The 25,628-nt window shown below is 46.0% G+C and overlaps 9 protein-coding genes across 9 annotated transcripts; 6 read left to right on the top strand and 3 right to left on the bottom strand.

Annotated features, from left to right (window-relative positions):
* Window positions 1-204: 204 nt before the first annotated feature.
* On the bottom strand, window positions 205-1,561 carry PtA15_5A908 (uncharacterized protein; the record flags this gene model as incomplete). Its single annotated transcript, XM_053169719.1, has 3 exons — window positions 205-1,006; window positions 1,306-1,432; window positions 1,510-1,561. The coding sequence occupies 3 exons, from the start codon at window positions 1,559-1,561 to the stop codon at window positions 205-207; spliced, it is 981 nt and encodes a 326-aa protein (XP_053020888.1).
* Window positions 1,562-2,017: 456 nt separating this feature from the next.
* Window positions 2,018-3,361, bottom strand: PtA15_5A907 (uncharacterized protein; the record flags this gene model as incomplete). Its single annotated transcript, XM_053169718.1, has 2 exons — window positions 2,018-3,228; window positions 3,298-3,361. The coding sequence occupies 2 exons, from the start codon at window positions 3,359-3,361 to the stop codon at window positions 2,018-2,020; spliced, it is 1,275 nt and encodes a 424-aa protein (XP_053020887.1).
* A 655-nt stretch (window positions 3,362-4,016) lies between these two features.
* PtA15_5A906 (uncharacterized protein) lies at window positions 4,017-6,593 on the top strand (the record flags this gene model as incomplete). Its single annotated transcript, XM_053169717.1, has 15 exons — window positions 4,017-4,192; window positions 4,272-4,437; window positions 4,520-4,563; window positions 4,644-4,779; window positions 4,858-4,891; window positions 4,987-5,107; window positions 5,204-5,249; window positions 5,335-5,424; window positions 5,505-5,549; window positions 5,634-5,690; window positions 5,761-5,795; window positions 5,878-6,013; window positions 6,078-6,217; window positions 6,286-6,370; window positions 6,465-6,593. The coding sequence occupies 15 exons, from the start codon at window positions 4,017-4,019 to the stop codon at window positions 6,591-6,593; spliced, it is 1,440 nt and encodes a 479-aa protein (XP_053020886.1).
* An 830-nt stretch (window positions 6,594-7,423) lies between these two features.
* PtA15_5A905 (uncharacterized protein) lies at window positions 7,424-8,636 on the bottom strand (the record flags this gene model as incomplete). Its single annotated transcript, XM_053169716.1, has 4 exons — window positions 7,424-7,453; window positions 7,549-7,987; window positions 8,066-8,497; window positions 8,590-8,636. 4 exons carry the CDS (start codon window positions 8,634-8,636, stop codon window positions 7,424-7,426), a joined length of 948 nt encoding a protein of 315 aa, XP_053020885.1.
* Window positions 8,637-8,718: 82 nt separating this feature from the next.
* On the top strand, window positions 8,719-9,982 carry PtA15_5A904 (uncharacterized protein; the record flags this gene model as incomplete). The annotated part of the gene is made up of 8 exons (XM_053169715.1): window positions 8,719-8,760; window positions 8,868-8,890; window positions 8,971-9,016; window positions 9,086-9,187; window positions 9,314-9,362; window positions 9,532-9,718; window positions 9,807-9,900; window positions 9,977-9,982. 8 exons carry the CDS (start codon window positions 8,719-8,721, stop codon window positions 9,980-9,982), a joined length of 549 nt encoding a protein of 182 aa, XP_053020884.1.
* Window positions 9,983-10,599: 617 nt separating this feature from the next.
* PtA15_5A903 (uncharacterized protein) lies at window positions 10,600-11,293 on the top strand (the record flags this gene model as incomplete). The annotated part of the gene is made up of 4 exons (XM_053169714.1): window positions 10,600-10,680; window positions 10,807-10,947; window positions 11,012-11,114; window positions 11,193-11,293. The coding sequence occupies 4 exons, from the start codon at window positions 10,600-10,602 to the stop codon at window positions 11,291-11,293; spliced, it is 426 nt and encodes a 141-aa protein (XP_053020883.1).
* Window positions 11,294-11,384: 91 nt separating this feature from the next.
* On the top strand, window positions 11,385-12,177 carry PtA15_5A902 (uncharacterized protein; the record flags this gene model as incomplete). Its single annotated transcript, XM_053169713.1, has 2 exons — window positions 11,385-12,040; window positions 12,102-12,177. The coding sequence occupies 2 exons, from the start codon at window positions 11,385-11,387 to the stop codon at window positions 12,175-12,177; spliced, it is 732 nt and encodes a 243-aa protein (XP_053020882.1).
* Window positions 12,178-16,868: 4,691 nt separating this feature from the next.
* PtA15_5A901 (uncharacterized protein) lies at window positions 16,869-19,474 on the top strand (the record flags this gene model as incomplete). Its single annotated transcript, XM_053169712.1, has 5 exons — window positions 16,869-17,156; window positions 17,270-17,422; window positions 17,524-17,676; window positions 17,751-17,897; window positions 17,990-19,474. 5 exons carry the CDS (start codon window positions 16,869-16,871, stop codon window positions 19,472-19,474), a joined length of 2,226 nt encoding a protein of 741 aa, XP_053020881.1.
* A 4,416-nt stretch (window positions 19,475-23,890) lies between these two features.
* On the top strand, window positions 23,891-25,149 carry PtA15_5A900 (uncharacterized protein; the record flags this gene model as incomplete). The annotated part of the gene is made up of 3 exons (XM_053169711.1): window positions 23,891-23,951; window positions 24,017-24,694; window positions 25,004-25,149. 3 exons carry the CDS (start codon window positions 23,891-23,893, stop codon window positions 25,147-25,149), a joined length of 885 nt encoding a protein of 294 aa, XP_053020880.1.
* Window positions 25,150-25,628: the final 479 nt, after the last annotated feature.

Raw genomic sequence — 25,628 nt, 5'->3', positions numbered from 1 at the left:
AAAATAAAAATAAACTGAAAGAAATAAGCCACACTTGGACATTGACAACAATGTGAGAGAAGAGGCGGATGTGAAGATACAAAGAGTAACAGTTGCAAACTGAGTCACATGGCCAATACATTGATAAAATCTGAAGCTGTCGGTACAGAATTTAATCCATGGATTGATTGGAGTATTGATTGCCTCCCACTGCCCAGTAGTCATTCAAATAGCTATACGTTCAACTTCAAAGGATAAAAGAACATCCATCAAGTGATCACTAGCCTTATCCCAGGATTGTTTTAATGTTGGAAAGAAAGACTTCAAGTGATCTTCGGGTGGTTCATCTTCAATTTGAAGAAGAAGGGGAATCAGGTAAGAATCTAGGGCGCTTAGAGTGGATTCCATATCATTTGGCAGCTCGTTGACTGTGGCTCGAAGTTCATTTTGATCATCAATACGGACGATTTGAGCTGAGTGGCTAATCTGGGGTAAGAGGAAGGAGAGGTAGCTTAGAGGGATAAGCATTGATCCAGCGGCTTCGTACAACTGCTTCATCGTCCCCGAGTTAAGCTCTGTACGTCCCATGGCCGATAGTTTTTTCTTCAAGATTGTTTCCGAGGCTTTCTTGGCCAAGATTCGTGCTAGTTTTACGAGCGGTATGGCTGACTTGGCCGCTTGAATTGGCAGTTCTCTTGGCGCGTTTCTTTCGTGGAGGTCCCTATTATCGTTCGGATCAGCAGCTGCTGTCGATTGGATGGTGTACTTGGTTTGGATAGTTAACATCGACTCCAGGACTTGATCCAATGAATCGGATACCAAGAGCCAAGCTGCTTCGATGATAGCCCAATCGGATTTTTGGCACCAGTCGATTGTCTCATCGATTATATCGTGGGAATAAGCTACATATGCTCCTCTCCATTTCTTTCCACCAATCGCGTGCCTCCCCAAAAACCCAGGAATCCGCGTTAGCAACAACAATTCCCATAGAGCAGCATTGTATAAAGCTCGAAAGGTCCCGGAATATCTGATTGTAGATAAAGATTCCTACCAAACGCTTGATATTCTTGGGCAGACGAGAGCATCGAAAGACCTTCAAGTTCTCTAAGCCTTCATCATAATTTTCGTCCGGCAGAGGTAGTTCGTAAGTGAGTGTGACAATGGAAGATACAGTGCTCTAAGGTCCCGTCAAGATTGGATAGAATTTCCCCAGTTGATTTAATTTCTGGTTCTGGATTCTTCTGGGGATCCATTGAGTCGAGTGAGTTTAGAAGCAAGGTGAGCTGGCCTTTGATTACAGGGAGAAGGTTTGACTGTAGATTTTACAGGATTGGAACTTTTCCGGTCAAGTGCGTTAGAGTTTGGTCTTTCTTGCCTGGCGTAGTACTAGGATGCCTATCGGGTTCGAAGCTGTGCTTATCAATCAAACCCTCCACGACATCGGCGAAGAGGGCTGTTTTAAAGTGAAATGTCAATGATGAGTCATATTTGCTTGAAAGATCGACGAAGCTACAAGCCGTTTGGACTAACAAATCTCCCTCGACCTTCGCGCTCGTTCCATGGCTTTCTTGTACTGTTCCATTGTGGTTCGTGTTCTTGCTCTGGCCTGTCCCCGCCATCTTATCAGTGCTAGGGTTATCAGCGCCAGTGCGCGGTCAAGCGGGCGCCCACGCGCCGACAACCACGCCGAACAGCGGAGTATCCGAGCTTGATTATACTCTTGACTCGTTAGGCTTGGGACGGTAGCTTGGCGGTAAGCCGCGGTATGCCGTTGGGCTGGAGGTCTTGTCCTGGGACGGCGGGATTTGCCCGTCCTCAGACGTTCATCAGGGCCCGGGTGTATCAACATAAAACAGGGACAACAAACACTTGGCCAACGGGAGCAAGGTGACAGAACGGACTGGATGTGATATTTCAAAGCGTAACAGCAGCAAGCCGAGTCATGTTTGTCATCAGTACATTGATAAATTTTTCATGCAGTTGATTCATAATTAGTATACATGGATTGCTTGAAGTGGGATTGGCTCCCAATGTGTGCTCAAATGCCTATGCGTTCAACTTGAAAGGATGAAATAACAGATATCAAATTATCACTAGCCAGATCCCAGGATTGCTTGAGGGTTGGACAGAGAGACTTCAAGCGACCTTCTGGTGGTTCATCATCAAGTCGGGGCAGAATCGGAAACAGACAGGCATCAAGAGCGCTTAGAGTGGATTCCATGACTTTCGGGAAGACGACTACTGAATCTCGAATTTCATTTTGCTGACGAGCGGTCAATATAGGTGAGCTGCTGAGCGAGAACAAGTGGTTGGAGAGGCCCACTAGAGAGTTATAAATCGAGTGGGGAGTTTCATACAACCGCTCCATTGTCTCCGAGTTCAGGTCCGTGCCTCCCGATCCCAATAGTCGTTTCTTCCAGATCGTTTCCGAGGTTCTCTTGGTCAAGATTCTTCCCAGTTTGATGATCGGTATGGCTGACTTGGCGACTTCAGTTACAAATTCTAGTAGTAGGGCGCTTCGCTCGTTGAGGTTCACATCAAAACCGTTCCGAGACAATTCGGAGGTGTATTCAATAAAGTTGGTTCGGCTATTCAATATCGTGTCTAGGATGCCATCAAGCGAATTGGACGCGACAAGCCAGCCTTCTTGGACCAAAGCCCAGTCGGATAACTGACACCATCTGATTGTCGCATTGATCATACGGTGGGAACTAGCTGTGCTCATCGCGATTAGTCCTCTTAAACGGGAAATCTCCTCCCAATCCTCGGAATCCTCGGTAAGATAAATTGCGATCGAGCAGCGGCCGATAAGGGTGGAAAGGTCCGGGAATAATCGGCCATAGATAATGTCTCCTACCAAATACATGACGTTTGCGCGTATATAAGAGCATCGAAAGGCTTTCAATTTCTCCAAGCCATAATCGTGATTTTCGTCCGGCAATGATTCGAGAGTGAGTGAGACGATGGAAGATACGATGCTCTCTAAGGTCTTGTCAAGACTTGATATGATTTGCGCAGTTGGACCGATTTCTGATTCTGGATTCTTCTGGGGATGGATTACGTCGAGTGAGTTTAAAAGCGAGGTGAGCTGGTCATTGATCGAAGGGAGAAGGATCGAATGCAGTTTCTCGATGGTTTCGACTTTTCCACCCATGTGTTCGATGGTTAGAGTTTGGTCTCTCTTGCCTGGCGTGGACTGAGCGGGTTCGAAGCTGTGCTTGTTAATGAACCTCTCCATCCTGAAGGAGGCTGTTTCAAAGAAAAGTGGGAAGTCAGTAACCTCGTTTGGAAGATTGCTTAGGAGCTATTTGGACTGACCCATCGCCCATGCCCTTGCCATGCGCGGCGAGTCTTTGCAGCGCTGTTCTATCGAGTCCGACATTCTGGTTCGTGTTCTTGTCTGGGCCAGACTCCGCCAGGCTGTGGAGGGCAACTTGGAGGACTCGGAGCTAGGACTGGGCTGCGGATGCGGAAAGAGGCTAAAGAAATCCAAAAAGAGAAGCTATTACATAAAACGGTGCTGCTAGTGAGAACAGATGATTGAGGAGCCGACGGGAGAGGTGGAGGGTTTATATACCGACATAAGAAGGAAAACAAAGAGGGGAGCGGCGGACAAAAGGCCCTGCTACATATTTATGTACATCGTGGCGGGTTTGAGCCTCTTGTATCCCTTGGTGACTCGAGTCTCGAGGCAACGAAACAAGTCTCAACCGCATAAAAGCTGTTGTCCTTGCGTGCGGCGCGCTCGCAGTCACGATGATCGCGATTCTGTACATATCCGGGACATCGCCTGTGGTCCCCAGAACCAAGCCTTCCCTCATCTCTCTCGCGGAGCAAAGAGGCAAACTTTCAGCCGTCGAGACAGGTGGAGACCTTGCCGCGCCGACCTCAATTTTCGTAGAGCTTCATTCAAACGAGCGTCGGGCAGAGTTGGTGGTCGGACAAACCGACTGGACGGCACTCGACTTTCGAAGCCTTCATTCAGTTGATCGTGAAAGACCATCCGAAGACCGTCGTCTCCTGCCTCGAGTTGCAACATGAACCTGGTGCTCGCAAGATGTATACTTTGGATTGGCTTCCACCATTGCCTCCTGGCTGATTCCGCTCAACAGCATCCGGCCAGGCCTCCAAGCCTCCAGTTCTCCTCCGCTCAGGCCAAGAAATTCTCCGTGCCTCGAAAACTACCCCAAATGGACTTTGAAATTGATCCCAGGTCTGTCGAGTGTTCTTCTTGGACGTTTATCCTGGCACTTCGGGCTACAATCCCTTTTTTATGCCCCTCCTGCACACAGCTATGCTGGTCTCATAGATGTTTCCAACGGCCCGCACGAGGAAGCCAAGATCTTCTTTTGGTTCATACCGGCGCACAGTGCTCTGGGTGCCAATGAATTGACACTTTGGAGCAACGGCGGCCCTGGATGCAGTTCAATGATAGGAGCTTTGCAGGAAAATGGTCCGGTAAGTGCTTTCTTATCCAGGTAGAAAAAAAAAAAAAACATGCAGTTTGGAATCTGAAATTTGAAAGAGAAATAACCATCAGATCATGTGGGACCCAGGTAGGACCGAAGCAATCAAAAATCCATAGTGAGCTCTTTGCGCTTTAAAATGATTGCTGACCGTGATCAAGTCTTAAAGTCACATTTCTCGTTTCTTGCCCTGCCAAGTTCGTGGCACACACGCTCTAGCATGCTTTACGTTGATCATCCTGTTGGGGTGGGCTACAGTGTGGGCAATGTAGTGATCGACAATGAGTACCAAGTAGCCGATTATCTGTGTCGGTTTCTTGAGGCCTGGCTCAAGGTGAGACCGTGCACCTAACTCCTTTTGCTGAAATCAACCGATTCCCAGTCTTTTCTGAACCCTTGGTTATTCCCACAGGTTTTTCCAGAAATGGCTCATAAAAACTTTTACCGTATGTTACCTCGTGCTTGTCTTTCCGACAAAATTCTTGGACATGAACCGATCAGCTGCTCCAATTTGAAACCACCAACCTCCTCCTCAACCTAGTGGCCGGAGAATCGTACGCGGGAAGGTATTTGTCATACACTGCCGCCACCATCCATGCCAAAAAGCACCAGCTCCCACTATCGCTGCAAGGTCTTCTGTTAATTGACGCCGCCTTCTCTGAGTAAATATCCATTGCTCCAAGTCTTTTAACTCTTTTTTAAAAACCTTGAACACTTGATAAACTCACATTCTGACAGAAAAAATGTTGTCCCTACAGCACCCTTCTGCAAGAACAGGTGCCGCTGTATACTTTTGTTGAGAAAGTATGTTCTGATAGCCACCTGTCTTGGCCTCCACCTTATTCACCTACTGACTGGCTTCTTGAAAAAAAAAACAAAAAAAATCTAGCACAAAGGCACTTTCAAATTCGACGAGAAATTCATGAAAAAGTTGAACGAAACCGACAAAAGCTGCGGATACTCCCAATATCTTCAAAAGGTAAGACTATGCACTGAGTTTCCATCTGATATTTCAAATTCCAGCTGACGAGCCTTCCTCCCAACAACCCATTCTTGTAGCATTTGGTCTATCCTCCGCGTCGGTTATTGCCTGACCTAACACTCGTAGGTCGATGGTAGCACGAGCTTTTTCTCCCAGCGGAGATACAAAATAACCCGCCAAGCTAATGGCTGACGGTTTTCAACTAGGCAACTTCCGGTAACAACCCCAAGCTGGTCAAGCCGCAATGTAACATAGTGACGATGGTTCGTGACTCTCTGAAAGTGATTCAATCGGTAACATTCTAAGATTCCGCCTTAACGTGACCGCCTACAGATGAACCAGCACCTTCCGATTGGATTCCAAACCTAGTTAGTCAACTAATCCATGCGTCAGAAGATGTACCCAGAATAGTCAAACATGGAACATTTCTCATTCTATGAATCTCTACAGTAACATCTTGTGGCAGAAAACTTTCGACTACGCCTTAGATACATTCCTGACATATTTCGATATGCTGGATGTGCAAGAGGCGTTCAACATTGATGGGGAAAGGAAATGGCATGCATGTCTTGAGAACAGCAAAACGGTAGGCATTTCCTGGCACTACGACGCGTGTCCAGGAACTAAACTCGACGCGATCGTTTGTGCAGCTTTTCCCCCAGGGCGACCAATCTCCGCCCCCAGCATATACGGTCCTACCGGGCGTGATCAATAATAACAAGAGGACTGTCTTGGCGCAGGGAACATTGGACGCCCTTCTCTTTATGGATGGTGCCAAACTTGCTATCCAGTTAGTGCAAATTGAAACCTCTACTCTCAACTTCAGTTCACCAACTGATATAGCATGCTTTATCTTAGAAATCTAACCTGGAATGGGGGCTTAGGGTTCCAAAAGCCTATCGACCAGACTTTTTCGGTTGGGGGTAAGATGATGGGTCGATACGTCAGTAGTCTTTCCAATTCCTTGGACCCACCTCATGAAACGGACACATTTTTGATTGTGTGTGTTCATGTGAATGACATTTGATGATTTATAGAACTCTGAGCGTGGGTTGACATACATCGAGGTAAACGACGCCGGTCATAAGTTACCCCATGACAAACCAGAAGCAGCTCTACAAATCTTAGACTTTCTCTTGGGCCACCAGAAGACTCCTTCCTCTTAGTAATGTTCGACTCAGTTTCCTCGCACTCGTGAGTCGAGATCACGCTGGGAATGTTGTTGTGAACGAAACAGTACATAAAGAGTATGGATTCGTGTTTTTAGGATATAGTGTGGTCAAGCATCCAATAGGATTTGTAAGTAAATATAGATATAGAGAGCGAACGGATTGTTTGTCATACCTCCTTTCTTTTCTTGTGCTATAATTGTTTTGCCTTTGATGAATATCAGACCCCATTTTGAAGACGAGCCATGCAATGATAAATATTCCCCTCGCATAAAAGGGAGATGTATGAACGTGTCAACTAATTCAAGCTGCGATCGACTCGTCAATTCAGAATTTCAAGTTGGTATGACGCCCGGGTGAGCATCCGATTCCGGGCCAGCCTCACGAGTCACAGGGCGCTAGTACCAAGAAATCCACTCGGGCAAGTTCTATGTAGTTCCCAATCTTTCGGTCGAGATCTGTATCTTACACTCTACTCAGGCTTACCCAGGCACGGTTAAGGCATGCATGAAAGAAAGCATCATGCTCTGAGAAGGCAGGATACTGTTTTCTCTCCTGTTACATTATTGTTTGGATCTGACCACGAGGATGTTGAAATTGCAAAGAACGTATATTCAAGGAATTTGAACACAAACTAAAGGAAATTTAGTTTTCTGCTGGCGCTTGCGAGGTCACTCAGCGTTTGCTAACAAAAAGAGTGAATTTTGTTTTGAGCCCTTCGGGCCGGACATGATAGGATCTAAATAACGTAGAAAAATACATAGATGCAGTTGATGTGTTAATAGCACACTAGTCGGAACATATGGATACAATCAGATAGGGGCCGTTTAATCTGCCAAAAGCTTGTACAATAGACCCTAGCGAGGTGAGGAGAGGAGAAACAAGTAAGAAGAAGGTTGAAGATCGAGAACATGAGATGTACAGTTTTTTTTGCCAATGGAAATAGGCTTACGTCTTTGTTCAGCTTGGCAGCCTTTTTAGCAGCGACGAGTGCGGTTGCACATTCTCTCGCCCTATGCATGGCCAGGGTGGGTTCCAACTTGACAATATCTTTGATGAGGAGGCCGTTTGGATTGAGTTTCAAGAGTGAGATGACGAGCTCCATCTCCTGTCGATGGGGCTGCTGTTCTCTGAACTTGAGGGGCAAGGTACTCATGATCTTTTCGGTGAACTTCAAGAGTTGCTTCTGTTGGCTCTTGGAGGCTTGAGTGAAGTTCTTGGGCTTGGGGCCAGTGATCTTGGCCGATGATGAGGATGTTGATGCTCCGTGGTTGATGTTCCCTCTTTGGTTGGTTGATCGGGTCTGGTTTGGATTGCTGCTTGTCGAGGCTTGGTTGGCCGATCTTGTGGCCATCGAGTGCTCGGTGGTCATGAACGATTCTTCTTGATCACTGGCAACACAGCACACAGTTTGATTTTCGTCAATGAGGAGTCAGAGCGCTGGACTCATGTATGTGCGGAGCACTCACGTCTGGCGTGAGTTACTCTCCTCTAATCGTTTCCGTGCTTCTTGTTGGGCCTGTTCCCGTAGGCGTTCGTCTCGCTCGGCCTCTTTACGAGCCTGCGCGTCTAGAAAGGATTGCAGCTTAGGAGCTTCTTCGAAATCGGTCACATAAGAGTTGACACGAAGCCCGTAGATGAATGCCGAAAAGGCCTCATTGAAGCCGTCGAGGTCCTGACAAACAAGGTCCAGGTTGGAGAGGTTGATGTGCAAGTCGGTGATGGCATCGGAGAGGTCGACGAACAGGGGGGCCAGGTGCTCGAGATGGGCGGATGGCTCGGCAGCTGTAGTACCCTGTGCTTGGCTCGAAGCTTGGGCAGACTGACGCGGCTCTGAGGAGGGCGGATACGAGCCAGAGAGTGTGTGAGTCCGGAGTGAGTTCCTGGAAACACGCTTCAAGCTGGATCAGACAGGGAGAAACAGATCGGGCAGATCAGTCAACCGAGCCGGCTAGTCAGCAATCAAAATATAAGAAATGTGATTCTTACTGACGGCGTCTTGGGTGCTTTGATGCGTTGTTGCTCGTTCATCTTATACATTCTGGTTGCCACATCTTCATGATTCTCTTTACATGCGGGGGCTCGGATCCGGCCTGATGGAGCCACATCATACATCCGAATCATGAGTGGTCGCGACGGATACCGCATCATACGGATATCTGGGGTATAAGCATCGCGGCGTGGCCTCGGTGCACTGCCAGCTGCAACTTCCCAAGCCCATCGACATCCACCCATCATCATCCTTGTTTGAGTGCACCCCTTCCGTTCTAGAAAACTAACGAGATAGTAAAAATGTAGGTCTATCACTACCATCGCATCAAGACCAAATCCCCATCCGAGCCGTCATCACTGACCCTTGCACGATTTCCAACAGGTCATCGGAACTCTGTCCAGTCTATGCCCCTTTCTTCGGGGCCATGGTACGTCTCTCCTTCGATCTTGCCCGTCTTGTCCCGTTTCTCACCATCTCGCCTTCTTCTACCCTCTAGGGCTGCACCGCCGCTATCGTCTTCACGTGTATCGGTGCCTCCTACGGTACCTCAAAGTCGGGTGTCGGTATCAGCGCCATGGGCGTCCTTCGGCCCGATCTGGTACGTCATCACAAGCCCCACAATCTCATTCAGCACTCTAGTTTTTAATTCATATCTTTAAGAAGAAAAAAAAGCGCAATTAACCAAACCAAAATAACGATCGATCGACCAATATCCCTTTCCTAGATGATGAAATGTATTATCCCTGTCGTCATGGCTGGTATTATCGCAGTAAGTGTTTAACAGCCTATGGCGTTTGCTAAACCATCCTGGCCAGAGAGTGTCTGGGCCTTCACTCACCTTTCGATCCTTTGCCCATTTAATCACGTCGAAACTAGATTTGTGAGTATCCGATCAGCAGTGTATCAAGTCGACAGATGCTCATAGATTGAATAAATCTACAGACGGACTTGTCGTTTCCGTTCTGATCTCCGGATCACTGCAATCCCCGATGCCTCTCTACCAAGGATTTGTCCAACTCGGTGCCGGTCTGTCGGTCGGTCTAGCTGGTCTCTCTGCCGGCTTTGCCATCGGCATCGTCGGTGACGCTGGTGTCCGTGGCACAGCTCAACAACCCCGTTTGTTTGTCGGGTAAGCAGTTCCCTCCTCACACACCCAGACATCCCTCTCCTCCGCGAACTACCACCTACCGATGACTGACCTCGGGCCTTAAACTCAGGATGGTGTTAATTCTCATTTTTGCTGAAGTATTGGGTCTTTACGGGCTGATTGTTGCATTGATTCTCAACACCCGAGGCTCTCAGCACCCTCCAGTACGTCGGTCTCCCTTACACCACCGGATAACGTTCTCCTAGTACTGACTAATCTCAACCACCTTACCAAACGTAGTGTTAAACTCGGAAAGCTCCCCCAAAGCGCTCTTTCAGTTGCCCTATAGATCTAGATTGGTCAGAAACAGCTCATCCATGTTTAGTTCCCGGAGAGTAGCTGCCCTAAATGTTCTTCTAAGCTTTCTGAAGACAGCTTCGAGTTCCTGTTCTTTTTTGTTTGATTGTCTTTCAACCATTGTTTGTGCCAATTTCAATGACCAAAAAAACCAACCTTCTCGAAACAAGGTCCCTGGGACACAATATCTCAGAATCCACATCTTTTTCCCTCTCTGATTCATGTCTTAAAACAAATTTTTCCTGTCCTATCAGTTCTTCTTCCTTGCTTCTCCATCTTTTTCTTTGTTTCGTTATCAACATTATGTTGGCCCAATCGTTTAGTCTCTTAATTATCAAATTGAAAAAACCCAGAGCAAAAAAACATCTTTTCAAGTCTTGCTTGAAGTATCGAGTCTGTGCGGAAAATCTGCAAGGCAAAATTGATCACTTTTGAGAGGGCAGTTAAAAGGCAAGTCTCAAGGAAGAGAGAAAGAGATGAGGAAAGAGCTGAACTGCTTTTCTCGAAATTTTTCGGATGTGTGAGCGGTATGCCATGAGTTTGCACCGAAAGAGAAAGGCGCTTAGATGACCGTGGCCGGAGCGGTCTTCTGCGGGAGAGAACTGCTCGAGAACTCACACGCCAAACTGCTCTTCCAAGACCATTGGGTGACAACCGATGGCAAATCACAGGCGGGACGATTGCCAAAACACCTGCTAACTACCTGTTCATCTCCAAAAACCCACCCGAACCCACCCGGAAATTGACAACCCCCTCTCCATCTACATACCCAGGCTATCTTGGCGTCTTCCTTGGAGCTGCGCAAGACATCCGAGTTTGGGCTGCCACGCCCAACCACATCAGTCGCACCCCCGACCGACCTCTCAGCCGCCCGGCCTCGCCGCAACACCGCCTTTTATCGAAATGAGCGTCTTGTTCGAAGTTGAGTCCTCCCATCACCACCACTCATCGTCCAGAAACTGACCGATGTCTTCGTAGACGAGTCTGGGAGATCTGGTGCTCGACCGCTGCCCGAAGACGGGCGAGAACTTCCTCAAGCTCTGCAAGACCTACTACTACAACTTCTGCTCGCTCTTCAACGGTGAGCAAGCTTCAGCCTAGACTGAGAAGACAAAGAGCAAAGATTTGTTTGAACTTCGGGTTTTTTTTTTCTTCTTAGTGCAGAAAGACTTCATTGCCCAGACGGGAGACCCGACGGATCTGGGCACAGGGGGCGCAGTCGATCTGGGCGCGACTTCCGCCGAGCGGCTCAGCTGGTAATGAGCATGGAAAGTGACACTTCAAGGCGGAGTTGGGGGCGCAGAAGGAGCACCACAAGACGCTGAACCATAGCCGACGGGGGACGCTGGGGATGGCGGTATCGGAAGGGAAGAGCGGGAGCCAGTTCTATCTGACGCTGGCGGATGGGCTGAGCGAGCTGGACGGGAAGCACGTGGTGTTTGGGAGACTGGTGGTGGGATTCGAGGTGCTGGAGCAGATCAACGAGGCCTTAGTGGACGAGCAGGGCCAGCCGTTGCGGGAGATCCGACTGCGGCACGTGGTGGTGCTCGACGACCCTCCGGACCCCGTCGGACTGGAGATCCCGGCCGACTCGCCGCTTCCTCCAGAGGCCGCCGAACGGGGGAAACATCTTCGCGTGGCCGACGACGAGGAGCTGGACGAGGATCTGGAGCCGAGTGAGGTGGAGGAGCGTCGACGGGAGCGCGAGGCCCGCGCGCAGGCTCTGACGCTCGAGATGGTCGGCGAACGGGAGGTCGCCGAGGTCGCCCCGCCCGGAAACATCCTCTTCGTCTGCAAGCTCAACGCCATCACCCGCTCCGAAGACCTCGAGCTCATCTTCTCCCGCTTCGGCCCCATCAAAGACCCCAAGACAGAGGTTTCTCTGCAGTACGCATTCATCGAGTTCGACCAGCGAGAGGACACGGAACGGGCCTACTTCAAGACGGACGGCGTGCTCATCAACGACCGCCGGATCCACCTCGACTTCTCCCAATCAGTCTCCAAGCTGTACGTCCATCTCTCTCTCTATTATCATAATCCACTGGAGCCTGAAGAGCTTGGCGAGTAGACATTCCGACTGGATCTTCAAGCGCACATGTTTGACTTGGCTGACAGTGAGTTTCGACTGGTGTCGCTCAAACTGACAAGTGCAACGCTGACCTATACAATTAACTGCTAACAAATCATCACCTCTATGCTGAGGTTCCCAACACACCTTACCGAAAGAAGTTTGCGCGGGTCCCTGTTGGGAACCAGTGATGCACCATGTGCCCTCTTCATGTGGCGGTTTATCCACGCGGTTGAGAGGCCATGGAGAGAGCAGTTTTCCTACTGGCCTTGCTCAAACTTACAAGTGCAAGGCCATACTCTTCTGCTTGGCTGACAGTGAGTTTCGACTGGCGTCGCTCAAACTGACAAGTGCAACGCTGACCTATACAATTAACTGCTGACGAATCATCATCTCTATGCTGAGGTTCCCAACACACCTTACCGAAAGAAGTTTGCGCGGGTCCCTGTTGGGAACCAGTGATGCACCATGTGCCCTCTTCATGTGGCGGTTTATCCACGCGGTTGAGAGGCCATGGAGAGAGCAGTTTTTGGACTGGCCTTGCTCAAACTTACAAGTGCAAGGCCATACTCTTCTGCTTGGCTGACAGTGAGTTTTGACTGGCGTCGCTCAAACTGACAAGTGCAACGCTGACCTATACAATTAACTGCTAACAAATCATCACCTCTATGCTGAGGTTCCCAACACACCTTACTGAAAGAAGTTTGCGCGGGTCCCTGTTGGGAGCCAGTGATGCACCATGTGCCCTCTTCATGTGGCGGTTTATCCACGCGGTTGAGAGGTCATGGAGAGAGCAGTTTTCCAACTGGCCTTGCTCAACTTACAAGTGCAAGGCCATACTCTTCTGTTAGCTAAGCCTGAATATGCTGCTGTGCATCGATTCAGTGCCCTCATGTTGAGTGGGGGCTGCCCCTGCAGTTATTATGTACCGCCACACAGTGACCTGCATCACACTGACGTCCACTAGATTAGAACCTGGCAAGCACATCACACAGGTCACACGGTGGTGCATGTGGTGCATGCCCCCGAGGCATACCCTTTGAATGAGCTGCCAGGCATTGATGCAGAGGCACATCACACAAGTCCCACAATGCATGCCCACTCTGCAGGCTAGTACAATAGTAGTTGAGCCTGAATGAGCTGCAAGGCATGGATGCAGCACCCTCATGTTGAGTTGGGTGAATAAGGCAGCTCAGTATTCATCACCTAGCACAACTTGCATTGGTGAAGGATTCACACTGTGATTCCTCAATTTGAGAGAGTGAATAAGGCAGTTCAGTATTCATCACCTAGCACAGCTTGCATCAGTGAAGCATTCACACTGTGATTCCTCAATTTGAGAGAGTGAATAAGGCAGTTCAGTATTCATCACCTAGCACATCCTGCATCGGTGAAGTATTCATTACTTGCACATCTATTCTATTTGGTAGGTCTCTCAGCTGTTTCTTAGTATTTGATTTACATCTAGCAAGGCTGAAAACCGATGCCTGGAATGCTTGCCTTGGTCCTGTTTTCTATATAAGCTGTGCTAGTTTGCATCATTTTCATGCTCAATAAATTGTCCTCACTGACACCTTTCGAGCTCACAAAAAGGGCAAATTTTATTGATATTTCTGATGATTCACCACAGTGAGCATTGATCCTTTCAAGCACTTCATCCCATTTGTCCATTTTTGCAATAATTATTGAACTGAACTTCTTCTTTCTACTTTCCCCCTATTCACTTCAGAATTCCATCAACATCCAAACGGCAGCTCAAGGATTTCTTGGAGCCAGATAGCAATATCTCTGGCAATGGATCGTAAGCCTTACCCCTTTTTCCAAATATTCCATTACTCCTTAACTTACAAAATTCTTTTGCTTCTGATTTTAGGCAAGAGACATCTTTTGAGATCAGAATGGTGAAGCATACTCCAGAAAGGGTACAACTAATCACTTCAAGGATAATTAAATTTCCCAAAAAAAATACTCAAAGTTTGAGGTTGGTAAAATCATTGAAAAAAAATCACTCCGTACTGAAAAAAAATGCAAACTGAACGTGCTCAGCCAAAAAAATAAAAATGTGTGAGACTGAGTAAAAAACAATGGGGCACATTTTTAGGGTGAATTGTTGGGCAGGCCTGCACAAGGCCTGCATGGGCCCCTAACAGGCCCGTTGGGCCCTTTGAAAAAGTAGTATTTGTTTGGAATTCCAATGCTCTGCTAAAATGTGAAATGGGTCAAACTGAATAAAAAACATGGGGGTACATTTTTGGGGAGATTTTTTGGACGGGCCTCAATGAGGCCCGCATGGCCCCCACAAAGCCCACTGGGCCCATTGAAAGAGTAGCCTTGGTTAAGAAAGCATATGCTCAGCTAAGAAATAAAAATGTGTCAGACTGAGTAAAAACCCTAGGAGCACATTGTTGGGGAGGCTTTTTGGACGGGCCTGCATCAGGCCCGTATGGGCCAACAGGTTTCCAAGGGAAAGGAAAGGGCCTGGACATACATTCTGTGAGTGCACAAATGTCATACAGATGTCAGAAGCCCTTCCATATCTTATGTTGATTAGTGGTCAATTGGTGCTGTTCTGAAACATCATATGGGCATTCTTAACCAAGACTACTTCTGGGTTGGCCAAACCAGCTTTGGGTGGGCCCTGACGGGCCTGATGCAGGTCTTTCAATAAGCCCTCCCCAAAAGTGTGGCCCCATGTTTTTTACTCAGGTTGACACATTTTTGTTTCTTAGCTGAGCATAGGCATTCTTGACCAAGGCTACTCTTTCAATGGGCCCAGTGGGCTTTGTGGGGGCCATGTGGGCCTCATTCAGGCCCATCCCAAACATCTCCCCAAAAATTTACCCCCTCATTTTTCATTCAGCTCAACCCATTTCACATTTGAGCAGAGCATGGGAATTCCAAACAAATAGTACTTTTTCAATGGGCCCAAAGGGCCTGTTAGGGGCCCATCCAACAAATCACCCTAAAAATGTGCCCCATTGTTTTTTACTCAGTCTGACTCATTTTTTTTTGGCTGAGCACATTCAGTTTGCATTTTTTTTCAGTACAGAGTGATTTTTTTTCAATGATTTTCCCAACCTCAAACTTTGAGTATTTTTTTTGGGAAATTTAATTATCCTTGAAGTGAATGCAATGGTAAGCTTTCTCTCTTTTTCCTGATTACTAACTACTATTTGCTACTATTCATTTCAGTGGTGGTGAATACAGTCTGAATAGACTAAGATCGACTCCAGTTGGCCAGCAAAGAAAGAAGTTAGCTTTCCATCCAAAAACCCCAGGCCAAGAAGACCAACCAAAACTGTATTCACTCATGGAGGTCGAACACGGGATTCTGTTGTTACACTCATGTTGTTACTAGGGAAGAGCTAATTGATGCAGTAATCAGTCTGAATGAGATTCTACAAAAGAATCTGAGATATTGTAGAATCTCATTGAGATTGATTACCGCGTCCATTAGTTCTTCCTGAGTAACAGCATGATTGTTTTCATGCTGCTGCATGATTGCACAAAGAACTTCTGGAGCATCGAACAACAGAATCCCATGTTCGACCTCCATGAGTGAATATAGTTTGAGTTGGTCTCCTTTGACTGGGGTTTTCAGATCGAAAGCCAGCTTCTTTCTTTGCTGGCGAACTGGAGTCAATCTTAGTCTATCCAGATTGTATTCACCACCACTGAAATGAATAGTAGCAAATAGTAGTTAGTAATTTATAATAGAAGAATCGGGAAAAAGAGAGAAAGCTTTCCATTGCATCACTTGTACCCTTTTTGGGGTATGCTTCACCCTTCTGATCTCAAAAGATGTCTCTCACCTAGAATCAGAAGCAAAAGAATTTCGTCATTTTGGTTGGTCTTCTTGGCCTGGGGTTTTTGGATGGAAAGCTAACTTATTTCTTTGCTGGCAAACTGGAGTCAATCTTAGTCTATTCAGATTGTATTCACCACCACTGAAATGAATAGTAGCAAATAGTAGTTAGTAATTGGGAAAAAGAGAGAAAGCTTACCATTGCATTAGCTGTATATTTTAGCCCTAAAGTTTAGCGGAGCGGCAAAAAGCGCTGACCTTTTTTGAATAGCGTTAGCGCCCCTACACTGCACTAATGTTTAGTGTTAGCGCTCCGCTACAGCCGCTACGCTATGCTATGTTGCGCTAAGGCGCTTTCAGCCGGAAAAAAGCCTTTTTTGCAAAAAGCACTGTAGCGCAGCATAGCGCGCGCTCTTTTACGCCCTGCGTGCTTAGCGTTAGCGCAATTGCGCGCATCTGCGCTAACGCTATGCTAAAAGCTAATATAGCTTTGCACCCTTTGCGTGTAGCGTTAGCGCAGATGCTTGCAATTGCGCTAACGCTATGCTAAAAAATCGCGCATTTGCGCTGCGCTATGCTACGCTAACAGCTGTGGTTAGCGTAGCTGACCCACTGTTGTTTGGAGGTGCTGGGGGCAGAGCTATTAAAAAGTTAAAAAAACCTTACAACCATTTGGTACTTTCTGCTCCCCTATGAAATTGGGGATAATATGCAAGTCCCTCCCTGCGGGAGGAGCCGCTTTGTGGCCAGCCACAGCAAGCCTCCCACCAGGGGGACTTGTGTTAAGTTAGACTTGGTTAAGTTGAATGTAAAATATCTTCGGATATCCAGATATCCGTCCATATCCGTAGGTTCAGAACCCCGGATCTCAGATCTCTGGTGCAATACGCGGTACTTTACCAGATATACCGGATTGTATACCGGATATCCCACATGGAATATCTGGCTAAGGGTTGGAGTGCATGCCTCTATACACGCCAGACGAAGCTACTCCTGTTCCAACCGTCCAAGTCCCCAACGAACGCTCGACAGCCAACGTGCCTCGACCTCCAACGATGCAAGGCTTGCCTGCCCCACCACCCTCGATTGGCTATGATGTCAACGAGTTTCGAAGGTTTTTTAAATTCGGTCTCGACCAACTCCAGAATAACAATAAATATATCATCAACGATCTCACCACCCTAGCTAGTGTCTACCACCATCGTATGTCAACCTACATAGTCAAGGATATCGAACAGCACATTCGAAATGTAAGCAAGCTCAAGATCATCCTCCACGGCACCCATGTATTCTACCAGTGACTTGTACTGCTATGTTTCCGTTTGTTGACCGTCGCCTTTGCATCCTCTTTTTTTTTCCGCAGAGCCATCCTGCTCATAGATTGATTGGATTTTACGTGTTGGATTCAATCTGCAAAAATTTAGGCCATCCGTTTCCGGAGCTATTCAAACCATTCATTGAACGATTGTTCTTGATTGCTTATCGAGATATTGAAGACGTCGATCCAATCACCAAGGTAAACGATTCACAAATTGCAAAAATTGCCCCTGCGAACAATCATGAAGTAACACCCGAGCTGAAACTCGTGGTCTTTCTTTTGGACTGTTGTCTACACAGGTCAAATTCGAAGAGCTATTAGGAACGTGGAGAACGGGATCGGCCAACCAAACCGAACTCTTTGATCCGGATATCCAGAGAAGAATCGAAGAAAGCGTATTCGGTAACTGGCGGCGAGACGATTCAATCGCCAGCCAAGCATTCCTCAATGGGGTAAGACTCCACTCTCCAAACCTTGCGCGCAAGACCACCAATTTACTAACTGGCTCGTGTTATTTCGTGAAAAGATCAAACAGCAACCAGCAATTGCCACACCAGCCGAAAAGGCTAGCATATTGTTTGATGTACGCAGAATCTTGTCGGAACGCGAACAGGTCGCTGCAGCTTATCCAGGCGACCAAACTAACCTGGCTCAAATTGCCACTCTCCAACAAGTTGAGCTCATCCGCTTTTTCGTCATTTTTTTGTTTTGTTTCTGGTCGCGCATCGGCGTTAATCATCATTTTGTTTCATTTGATCAAACCAGCTTGAACAACTAATCGCGACTCAGCAACTCACCATCAGCCAAGTTGATGACATTCGAAAACAGCTACAGCCCCTCAAAGCCACCATCCTACCGTCTGCCCCAGTTGAGTGTGGCATTCCACCATCACATCTACCGGCAGTTCTACCTCAGATGGCACCTTTACCTACCTCTCTCCCTCACCCGATTCAATCTTACGGAGACTCTGAATCGCTTGCTAGTCTTGCCAGACTTCTAGAAACCAATCCAAATGTCCTCCTCCAGGCAGTCAATCAGTCGTCACATCATGTTCCCCAACATCCTTCAATCCCGCAGCATCAAAGCCCCTTCAACTTTGATTCAACTGGCCAACTGGGGTTTGATAATGTAGCCCAGCATCCACCGCCCATAATTACTTCATCAGCCCCTCAGCTTGAACAAGAACCGCCAATTCCGAATATGTTTGACAGCCAACAACTGGCTGCCGCTCTTGCTTATCTCAATCCGACAGCTCACAACAGTTCGTTACCCGAATTCGGTACTGAAGAGCGGCCAATCGAGATTCCCCATCAACCCAGCCCCGCGCCATCCACGCTCAGCACCAGTGAAAGTCTCCCGGCCTCTCAAACAGATCCAGCTATAGTGGAATACGAAAACATGATCGCCGGATTACCAATAGAGCTTCAAAATTCGTCCATTAATCGCGTCAAACCAGCAGAGATTGCTGACGTTCTTTATTCACATATACCTCAGTTCTGTCGTCAGGATGGGAGTCGTTTCTTGCGTGGAAAGATTGGAAGTCAGCGGGCCTCAGAACAACTTGACCGACACTTTCGACTGCAGCGGCGGGTACGTGAGTCAGGGCAGCGTGCGCAACAGAGGATGTGGTCTCAATTACGATCAGAATGGTTAGATTCCCACGATTTCGGCACCGCTGGAAATGGGCAGAACTCTCAGGCCGAGGGCAGTCAGCAAAATAAAAGAAAATCGATGGAAGACGAAAAATCGGTAACTGAACTTTCGAAGAAGTCGATCATCCGACCGAGTTCACCGGGCCTTGCTAGCCAACCGTGTCCGATCTGTCAAGAGTCATTCGAGACTCGATTCGATGAGGATGAGGGTGAATTCTACTGGACGAATGCGATCGAGCTGACGAGAGAGGCCGGCAAGCGAGTGGTCTATCACGCGACTTGTCATTACGAGACGATTCGGAACAAAGCTCGGATGAAGATCAAGTCGGAACTGGAGGAGAACCGACTGAAGAGAATCCAAATGGAAGCCGATCGGAAGATTAAGATTGAGAGTGGAAACATAGAGCAAGCTAATGGAGTTGAACCTGATCAGGTGGGAGAGGTTGGTAATACTTGTAATAATGATAATCAATCAGTCGGCTCCACTGGTGATGGTGATAACTGTCTACTTCAGATTGATGAAACATTTCCTACAGAGAGTTCCCACTGTTTGAAAAAACAAAGAATTAATTCCCCCCCTGCAAAGGCGCCTTCATGAGTTTGAAACTCGGGAACCTGAGTGTTTTGCTTTGTCTGAGGCCTTCTACTTATCCTGTCAAGACCACCTCGTGCCTTTAGCATGTCATTTTCCGTTGTCTCGCAAGTCCATCTGCTTTTGTTCCCATTTATCATATGCAAACTGCGCCCATTATTATAAATGCTACCCGTTCAACTTCGCTTGTCAAAGACACAGTTCCTCTTTTACCATTTGCTTCTCCTGATTTCTCCTCTGTGCCAAAAAAAAAACAGAAATGAGTTTGCATAACTTCGAATTATTAGGGATTTCCCATATGTTTTGTCCAATAATTGGCTTCTTGAAGCAGAGCCTGTAGCAATTCTAGATTAGCCAGTAATATTTGTCCGTGACACCATCTGCCCCAGTAACAACCTCTGCATAACAATTTTTGTCAGCAATCACGTGTTATCTACTGAGTGTCATATCATTGCAATTTGCTGTGATGCACGTGCAAAGTGCCAGTAAGAGTGCCAGGAAGGGTGGGAGAGAGACCTTCATCAGTGTTTTGCATAAGGCTAAACATAAGGCCCTGTTTGTTGTGTCATGATCAAGTTGTAATTTTTGTGACATGTGAATTTGAAACTACATGAAATGGGGTGTCACCAGGATTTCACTTGCCCTCAGAATATTAGTATCATTTGCTTAAAGTTACACCATATTTGTCAGCAATATATTGCAAGCATAATAATGCAAATTTTGCTTGGCAACCCGTACCTGATCAAGTCCACCAAAAATTCATCAGGTGTAACAGAGATCTACATCATTACACTCATAATATACCACTAACAAACAGGGCCTAGTCACCATATCTTAATTAGACCCTGTATTATTATTGGAAGCAGTCAAGGAAATTTCTTATAACACTAGCACCAAAATTAATGTTACAAAATCAAACTTATGTAAACAGGATATCCAGGCAGGATAGTATTGAGCAGCTACAGACACCTCATATATTTTACCTGAGCTTTCCTTGAATGAGTGGATACAACACCTACAAAAAGAACAATTCATTTCAAGTCTTGTTTGGCTATAGTTGCAATACATACAGGTGGAGTTGAACTTTGGTGTAATTCAAAAGCACAAAAAAGCCAACATACTTCAAGTCATCTAATTTGAAATTGTAGAAGCTAAATACAACTCAAAGCCCCTCCTTCAACAAATTTCTCCATGCCCTCTAAGAATGTACCAATTACTGAAACTTGTAGTCCTTAGCCCAGACACCCCAGGTCAATGGTGCTCATGAAAATAATAAAGGTTGTTTGGTCCTGTATAAATGTCACTGGTCAGATGATGGAGAACCTGTAAAATGCACTGGAAAACCTGTCTGGATCATGACATGCTGTTCACATTTTAAAGCAGCTTGGTATTTTATCACCTCATCACAATGACAAAATCATCCTTCAAACTTGTGACAACTGCTACTGATACATTCTCTGAAACAATTCCTGTCAATCATATAATTCCTCACATTGTTTGAATATGGAATTTCTTTGGGTCAAATCAACCCTCTCCACCAAGACATTTGTTTCAATTGATATTTCTATCAACAAATTGTTTGGGTGACAAAAACTAGGGGAAAAATATTCATACTTTGAGTGTATAAAATACACACAGCAAAGCAATGTATCAGCCAGAATCAGGATCTAGGCCTGGTTGTTATGATTATTAGGCTAGTGTCTCTTCACAATTCTCTTCACCAACTATTTTTTTCACAATCCAAATTTCTCCGCTCCTGCCTTCAAGTTCAGTGTCCTACTCTAGTATTTTTTCTTTTCTTTTCAGAATTCATCAAAACATAAACAAAAAACATGCTACACCTAAGCTACTGCTTATTAGCTGTTTACTTGGCCAGAGGGATTTTACCAGTTGCAAATGCCAGACCTAGTTTTCACCATCAAAATTTACAATCCTCATTACTAGATCAGTCCCTTTACCACCCTGATCATATTAATTCCCACAGCAACCCATTCAGAACGTCAACAAATCCTTTTGATGAAGTGGATGATAATCCAAAAAATCCATTTGATGATCTTCCAACAATTAATGGTCCCAGTGCACTGCAAGGTATACATATTCTTCAAATTTTCTTCTTTCTTTTTCTGATTGTTCAATATCAAATTAACACATGTCTTTGGCATCTGTAATGGCATAGGTTTTGGAGGGAATTCTCACATATATCCTTCCCAATCAGGAATCTCATCAGGTTCACACACTTTCAGCATGGACATGAATCCAGCACACCCCACAATCCCTCACGCACAATACTATTTGGACAACAAGGAATATATGGAAGCTCTTCAGCATTCATTTGGGAAACAATTGCAGGTTTTCCAGCCGCCCAATAACCATTATGGTTATCCTGGTGAGCCTCCATTTATGATTCAACATCACACCAAAGCTCCTTGAAAAATCTGCAGATAAATCCAATTTAAGTGTATAAGGCTATCATGCCTTTCAAATGTAAAAATTTGACTGAGAAATGTTATTAAAATGACATGCCATGGGGGAAAAATATTTTTGATGAAGACTGAAAGAATTTTTTTGCTGGATACCACCATGTGATTTTTTTTTCTTCATGCAAACTAACTAACAATTTTTTTCTGTGATATCAACAAACAATGGGATCTCCCTTTCTTAGGCAATGCACACCAATCCAATCCATTAGCTAGGAGTACAAATCCTTTTGATGAAGATTTCAATCCACAGCAACCAACAAACACTTCAAGTCAACCAAAGGCACCAGGCACTTCAATTCCCCTCAATGGCATTCATCAACCCCAGTTCCAGGGTAATCATGAACCCTTTCCCCATGAACTCAATGCACAGGGGCTGTCATCTTTGATGTCTGTCAAGGATGAAGCAATTTCAAACTCTGTGTTTGGATCTGGTGCTTATGGCTCAGCAGAAAAAGAAAATTCACTGGTTGAATACGTGCCTAAAGTGGAAAATCAAGAATTTAACCGCAACAGTGAGTGATCTAGGCCCCTGCGTCAGATTTTCTCCATGCAGGGCTAATTCTTTTTTTTCATAAAAAGTTGGAGTTTTGAATTCTGATTCAAACCTGCAACTCATAGATTTTGTTCCAATGGAGAAAGATCATGATATGGCCCATTCTTTAACGCTTCAAGATTATGCTGATGTCAACTTCATGTTGACAACCTTTTCTAAATTTGAAGAAGCTCTGAGAGAATCAATGAATGGAATCAAACCCACGGCCAAGGAGGAATACACTGAAATTTTCCAGCAACTAGTTGGGGGAACATTGATTCTTAGTGCCCAACTGATGAGTGCACAAAGAAGACCCCAACTAGAAGAACTCAAGGAGAATTCAACACGCGTGGCTGACTTTGTGATTCATAAATTCATTTCTGTTTTGAAAAATGGGCTTGAAGATGAAGGGGATAAAACAAATAAAGAATTGATTCAACTAATTACCACTGGAAAGCAAGAAAGGGAATACTGGACACCTGTGTTCAGGCTGACTTGTGAATATGCAAAGAAAGATCTTCTGATTGATGTTGGCAATACTGCTGATGATATTGATAATTATTTACTTGATCTACTAATCAATTTCAAGAAATCTTTACACACTCATTAGACAAATGGGGTGAAAAACAACAGAAAGCATCTATGTGGCTCAAAGAAATGGAGAAATTTACATGCAAAATCACTGATACACATTTTTTCATGAATATTTTTAAGAATTTTAGTTTGAAAGATTGTCTTTTATTTATTTTACTGTTGGTTGCCCTTGCACTCTTTGTATTTACTCAAAGCTAGGTTGAGTAGACTGTTCAAACATTTCTGCTTGGGCAGTCTTCATGCTGAGGTCAAGCGGTATCGATTCTTCTTTGTTGCTGCTTTCTGTGTCTGCCCGTTTGTTCGCCCTATCATTCCTCTGCAGTTGAGAGTGGTTTTTCTAATTCAACAAAGTCGTAGGTTTTATCGAAGCTTACCAGGCTTGGGAGCCAACATCCAAGCGATCAGACTCTCGAAAACTTTGCTCATGGTACTGAGAAGTGCTATAGGTCGATAAGTTGAAATCCTCGCCCCCATTCTGAGCTTTGTGAATGGGAAGGCCTGATAAATGGTCGTTGAGTTTATCAGCCTCGCTTGCCATGAGTATGCTCTGTGGGTTTGCTCGGATCTGCTGCTGGAGCCTTCAGGGGGGTGATCGGCGGGGAGTTGCAGGTGGGGGATTGTTCGGTGAGAAAGTGTTTGTGTTCTGCACAATTTTCTCATCCAAGCCTCCCAGAGCGAGGGCCCCCGCCAACAACAGAAGAACAGCCGACTCGAGCTGATCAGCCGCTCGAAGCTGGATTCCGTGCTTCCGCCATACCCTGGACTCCTGGACGATTGACGAGTTATACGCTGCACGACTGGCTTCAGCGAAGAACAATGGAGAATCCAACCAACATCACCTCGGCCGGATCTGGACCAACGCTCGAGTACCTAGGAGGTATTCATCAGCTACTAGCTCAGCAACCTAAATAGCTCACTGGCTAATTTTTGAATCCTCTCTAGAATTGGTTATTCAGGGTTTTGGAAACCTGAAGCGCAAGTACGATTGCAAACTGACGCCTGCTCCTACTCGGACTATCTCTGTGGATGGGGTCAACTCGAGGGAAATTCTCTGCGATCGGTTGCGTTCGACCCTTCTGCCTCTCTGCAAGGACCAACTTACCACGATCTTGAACTTGCTAGAGCCTGCGAGTATGCAGAATGAACCCGAATCAAAACTCAAGCGCGTATTGGAGATCCAGCCAGAACTCGACTACAACATGACTCAAATCAACTCTGCCGTTCTTGTCATCTGTCCGGAATCCTTATCTTCCTCTTATGATCAAACCAATGACCACCATCTCAAACAACTCAAGGCGTACAGGCTCCTTGAATTCAAAAGGAAATTTCACGCACTCGGCAGTATCTGCGATGTTTTTCAGGCGGCCTCTCAGTACATGGAAGTAGCACCAGAGGGGCTCTCGAGAGCAGGCAGACTATTTGATGATTATAAAAGAAATACCAAAACCACAGTGAATTGGATCGAGAAAACGATCAAACACTCCAACAAAACTGAATTAGATGTTATCGCCGACTGTGGGGCAACGGCGGTATTCCGGATTGACTGTCAACTAGTCGATCTCGTCAGCCTGATCGATCCGGCTGCTCCCCCGGGATATTCCGACTTCGAAGCCTTGACCGGTCAACCAATCATCAACCTCGCTAAATCCGTCGTACCGCTCGTGAGGCTATTAGGTTTTTTTTACAAGAAATTATCGAAACAGGGCATCGTGAACTGCCATACGCTTCCATCATTCACCCAGATGAATTCTATTCAACTCAAATGTCTCTGTGAATCTCCTGGAAAGGTCATGCGCGATCTCGCAGAACTCTTGACATCCTTGCACGAACTCGAATATCCGTTCGGAGATGTTCCGGTTGATATTCGAACCATCCCCCAAAGAGCTGAACGAATTGCTGGTCATTTGGAAGCTCCGCTGCTTTCTGTAGTGCTTTACCTCGTCCCCTTAATCAATAATCTTCCAGAGAAGGATTACTACCTGGATTGGTTTTCTACATGGAACACCCAGATCAATATAGCTGTTCAGAACTTTGTTCAACTTGCCAAACACCTCCGACAGGATGATCTAGCTTAGTTTTTTTTTTCTTCTTCTAGTTCTCCGTTGTTGTTTCCATCATCTCATGATTCTATATGTGATTTTAACCTTGTGCAAACATTATCTTTTACCCCAAATTAGCACCCCCTAAAATCGTATGAGAGGGTTTCAGCAGCTAGTGCGCTGCCTGGCTGCTTTCTCCCAGATTCATGTGTCACCAATGACAATCTTCCTAATCTCTTCATTCCATTAACAGTTACAGCACCGTGCCACCCACCCAGATATCAAACCTAAGCCAAACCAACACCCCAAACTCAAGTGCCACAGTGAATCCAAGCCAGCAGCGTAGCCCCAGTCAGACTGATTTGAACTTCAAACAAAATCTACAAAGATTGCTGGATAAATCTTCTTTAAAATTAGATTGCAATGCACTCATCAATACTACCATCACCAAAAGCCTCTTCTGGAAGCTCTCTTGGCCTGCGCACAACGCAAAATCTATTGAATAAGTTGTTTTT

Source organism: Puccinia triticina, chromosome 5A, assembly GCF_026914185.1.
Source record: "Puccinia triticina chromosome 5A, complete sequence".
Classification (NCBI taxonomy): Eukaryota; Fungi; Basidiomycota; class Pucciniomycetes; order Pucciniales; family Pucciniaceae; genus Puccinia; species Puccinia triticina.
Note: the sequence above shows the minus strand (reverse complement) of the source record. Positions and strands in the feature narration are given on the sequence as shown.